Raw genomic sequence first — 5,000 nt, 5'->3', positions numbered from 1 at the left:
GAAATATCAAGTGGAAAACAGGTCTAAGAGATTGTTTTGGTAGGCAGTAATATACATTGTATTGGAAATTGCCACAGAATATCCAAGTTTGAACATAAAAAGTAAAAATCTAAAATTACAAATGTGTATAATCAAAGGTACAAAGACAGATGACTGGTCAAAATACTTGTTTACTGAGTAAACACTATGTGTAACAGTGACACGAGAAGATATATTTTAATAAAACTGGCCTCGGAGAGAACAAACACTGAACGTTGGCAGTGATAAATTATGAGCTGATGTCCTGCTGTGTGGTCTATTTTATTTATTTTTTTTTACCTGTCCCATGTGGCCCAGTTCAGATACCTCACAGCATGAACCTGCTTTATCTCAAGGAGATTGTAATCCCCTCCAACTGCATAAAAAATGCCATCTATGTGAACCACTACCCTACTGCTGATGAACCATGAAGGTCCGTTACTCTTAAACATCTGTTATGTTAAACATTTTTATTTGCTTTTGTATTTTTGCCCACCACTGTTGTTTAACTGCATTTTGTGCTTGTGTGCACATGGGTTGTTTCAGATAAATGTCAACTCAGTATGAGATATGGGTCCCCTGAAAGTAGATTCAGGGAAAGGGTAAACAAACAAACAAAAAAAACAAAAACAGATGGATGGATACAGGCATAGAACTGGAGCTGGGTATGAAGGCCTGCAGTGTCAATGCACATTGACCGAAACAGAAGAGTAGTTCTCACTTACAGGCACAGACAAAAGCGTCATTCTTACATTTTGGGGTTATGCAACTTCATTATTTATCCAGTATCTATGTATCACTTCGTGTAAAATGATAGCAGGTTGCAGTTGTTTTGCTTTGTGCTTTAGGCTCTCAGCAGTCTAGTGTTGCACTGCAGCAAGTCAAGATAATGGTCTAAACATAGAGCGGCGCATTGGGACTCTGAGGGTGTCTGACTGGGCTGAAGTCAACATCTTTTCTAAGGTCTCCAACTTTGCTCAGTCCTTGTAGTCACTAACTCACATGATTGGGATTTTCTTGCGTCTTAATTGCCTTTTAAATCTTTTACTCGTACTCTTTGTGTTTATTTTCACAATTAAAAAAATACTGTAAATGCATTAGAGAAGGCAGTTAAAAATTAATGACAATGCCATATTGTTTTATACTCCGATCATCTCTCAGTAAATCTGAATTACTATGGCAAATAATAAATGAGCACATTACCTCTGCACAACACTGACAATACAGATATATTTTAAAAGGCACTGTATCGCTATTTTTATATATATATATATATATATATATATATTTCCCTATTGCAGGACACTAGTTAGCCTCCAATTTGTTCAGATTTAATCCACGTTTTCAAATTAATCAGTAACCAAAGTCTAGCCGGTTAAGTAATGTGCATTCAGTTCAATATTTTTTTTAACTGAAACACTCTAGAGGTATGTATGTAACATTTTCACGAGTTTCACTGGCACTTTTCTGCATTGGGATCACCAAAACAAACATCAAGCAAAACACGCTTGTCGAGTTTGTCCTTTCAATGCTCAATAAGCGAAAAAGATTCTGCTGGTGGTGAACTGAATTTTATGAACACAGGTTCCACAACTTTCATACTGTTAGGCATTGAGTCTTCCATGTATCTGTTACCTCATCCATGTAATTCCAGTTGTCACACAAGTTGACTTTCCCCTCCTCAATTTTTGTCTACAGATGGCATCAGCCACAGCGACCTACGGACAGAAGGAGTCCTCAGACCAGAACTTTGACTATATGTTTAAGATCCTCATCATTGGCAACAGTAGTGTGGGTAAAACCTCTTTCCTGTTCCGTTACGCCGATGACTCCTTCACACCCGCCTTTGTCAGTACGGTGGGCATCGACTTCAAGGTGAAGACCATCTATAGGAATGATAAGAGGATTAAATTACAAATCTGGGTAAGTCCTTTGTTGACTGCAATGCAATTAAGGAAACCTTATTTATTTTAACAGTACAAAAAGTGACAATATTCACTCTTGTCATATAAATTCACTCCACACAGTGAAATATTTCATGATGTGTTTTGATATAATGAAAATCCATCTAAAGGTGAATCCAAAAAATATTTTTAAGGTAGAAATTGGACTGGAATTGTTTGACCGATGACTGATAACGCCAAAAGTGGATAAGGCTTCTCTTCGTGTTTTCCTTTTACGTTGGTGCACTCGAATATGGTGTCTGAAACTAAGCACTACAGGTAAAATGACATCAGTGGTCAGAGTCTATAGATGGGTGAACTTTAATGTTGTCTGCCCTTTTGGATAAATATCTCCGGGTTATCTGTATGCCCTCCTGTTTTCCTAAAGGTAAACATACTGTGTGTGTATTTTAGTTTGTAGGTCTGTGCGTGCATATGTTTGCTTCTGATGTCAGCCTTTTTTCATTTCTTGCTTCCAGGAAGGAAGACAATCAGAAAAAGAGCGTAGGGTGACCGATGCTGTGCTCACCCTCCCCCATTACTAGACATCTCTGAGAAAATAGCCTCCGTTATCCAAACACACACACGCAAAATCCCCATCCCCCATTTATGCAACGCTCTCAAACAAGTCACGTAAAGATGAGGGTGTTTTGAGCTCTAATTAGATTGAGCGCACTTATTATTTAAATGCAAAAAGGCCTTTCCATCATGTATTAAATGGATATAAGAAGTCAGCATCACTCATCCCCCCCCTGCACCCACTAAAATAGAATCATTCATTCGTAGCAGTAAAAAAAAAAAAAGTGATACAAATCAGCACGAATGTCGTACAGTATGCCTTTATGACCCTGCATCCTCGAAAAAATATCTCATTTGAATGTAATTATTTACACAATCCATTGACTGTATATAGGGCACTCACCGTGTGTCTGTTACATAACAACACTCAGCGCTACCTACACTGACATTTTAGTCATAGAAATAATAACCCTGTCCTCTCCAAACAAGCACATTGTGTGGATGAGCAGACGAGTATTTAAAATACATCAGCACTGCACTTGGCTATAAATAAGACGAATATTCTTGCCATCGTAGAACAAGGAAGAGAGCGATAAGAAAACATACTATTCATGCAACTGTGTGGACCATTTGGATCCCGTTTCGCCATTGGACCGTCTGTACCAATGGACTGTATGTCCTTGCAACAGTTTCAGATTGCAGCTGTATAAAAGAGGGGGCTAATTAATGAGTTGCTGGGTCAAAATATTAACGTCATCAATGATCAACATGCTTTATATATAGAACAGTAGAGTGTTCACCTTTATTGACTTGCTGTTGTCTCGCAAGATGTGTTGTGATCTCACCTGGGCCATGCATTTTCAACATTAGAGCAGGGTTTGTTTGTTTGTTTGTTTTGATGGAATCCCACATTTAGGGTGCACTCCACTCAAGATTTTTCACTCAATGGTATGCGAGGCAAAAGCAGCATGATAAACGATCGCTCATCTCTGAATTGGCGATTCAATATTTACTTGTACACCCATCTCTTTTCTGTGTGTCTTATCCTCACTTGAGCCGCAGGGGTGATTCAATGTAGTCATTTAGTTCCAATGAGCAACTTCAGTTAGGAGTCAATCCATTGTATTATGTCTGTATAAATGATAGTCTCACTGGCAATGGACAATGTAGTTACCATATAAAATTCATATTTTCCAAACTCAGATCTCCTGTTAGTGTTTCCTAATGGCTCGTAAACCATAAAACTGTTACTTTCTTTACTACATCTTAACGGAAAAGTGAACAGATGTTTTATTCGAATTTTTCTGATTTCAAGGACACGGCGGGTCAGGAGCGTTACCGTACCATTACTACAGCTTACTACCGGGGTGCCATGGGCTTCATCCTCATGTATGACATCACCAACGAGGAATCCTTCAATGCTGTCCAGGACTGGTATGTGAGAAGGGAAATATTGGGATATTTCAACCTGGTCCAGTTCAATATGAATGTGTGAATAATATTCTTCATTAATAATCAGGAATATTAGCTAACAACTCATGAATGAATGTTCCATTTCGATCGCATTGTTGTTGTTAGCCGACTTATACCTGTTGTCTACTTTGTCAGTACAACTTTCATGTATTCCCTTACATTTGTTATTGTGTAAATGCCATGATGTGAGTTGAATGACTTAATTCCATTTATGTAATATACTGCAATGCATATTTGTTTGTGTTCTCATGTGCGTTTTTGCAAGCGTTGATGCTTTATGATCTTTTCTGTTTTGAGTGCTTTGCCCAATCACACACCTTTTATTTTGAGGGAGGGTGTCAGTTACTCACAGATTTCCACTATCCGGGTTTTTGTCCGCATCCTGAGTAAATAGAGGGATATCAAATAAATAACGCTTTAAAAACAAACATTACAGAGTTGAAAACGATGGCCCATGATGCAGCAGTTATTTTAATACATTGAGTTCACAAAAATTGCACATAATTGTTAAACATAAAGCGAGTAATATACAGCAGGGGTCCCCAACTGCCGGTCCGCGGACCGGTACTGGTCCGCAGGGCATTTGGTACCAGGCCGCACAGAAAGAACTTGCCTTATTTCCGTTTTATTTATTTCGGAAGACGAAACATGTTTTATTTTGAAAAATTACCGTATTCTCTGTTACATCCGTCTGTGTCACGCTTGACTCACGTCAAGTCACACTTCTCGGTCACGTGACCGATGACGCTCATAAACAAAACGCTGAAGCCCGCAAATTGAGTAAAAAAGCTGCTTGGAGATCGCAAATGACGGCGGCCTTAAAAGTACGTTCGAAACAACTGGATCAAAGTTATGGCTGAATACTCTGAGATCGCCACATTAGCACTGTTGCTATTTCCGACATACTACCTGTGTGAGGTGGGGAGTTTCTGCAGCAATAGTGACTAAAACAAAATTACGAAGTAGACTGGACATAAACCACACACTTGAGGTGTCATTGTCTCCTATTACCCCGAGATGGGACTGTCTGATTGCAGAAAATCAAGC

General features: G+C 38.8%; 1 protein-coding gene across 1 annotated transcript in view; it reads left to right on the top strand.

The window, feature by feature from the left end:
• The window catches only part of rab3ab (RAB3A, member RAS oncogene family, b), a 14,011-nt gene that overhangs the window by 2,935 nt on the left and 6,076 nt on the right, over positions 1-5,000 (top strand). The window contains exons 2-3 of the mRNA XM_019875170.1: positions 1,717-1,941; positions 3,796-3,914. Of these exons, the coding sequence (XP_019730729.1) occupies positions 1,717-1,941; positions 3,796-3,914 (344 nt within the window). The remainder of the gene's footprint in view (positions 1-1,716; positions 1,942-3,795; positions 3,915-5,000) is intronic.

Source organism: Hippocampus comes, unplaced genomic scaffold, assembly GCF_001891065.2.
Source record: "Hippocampus comes isolate QL1 unplaced genomic scaffold, H_comes_QL1_v1.1 scaffold132, whole genome shotgun sequence".
Classification (NCBI taxonomy): Eukaryota; Metazoa; Chordata; class Actinopteri; order Syngnathiformes; family Syngnathidae; genus Hippocampus; species Hippocampus comes.
This window is presented reverse-complemented; position numbering and strand designations above follow the sequence as displayed.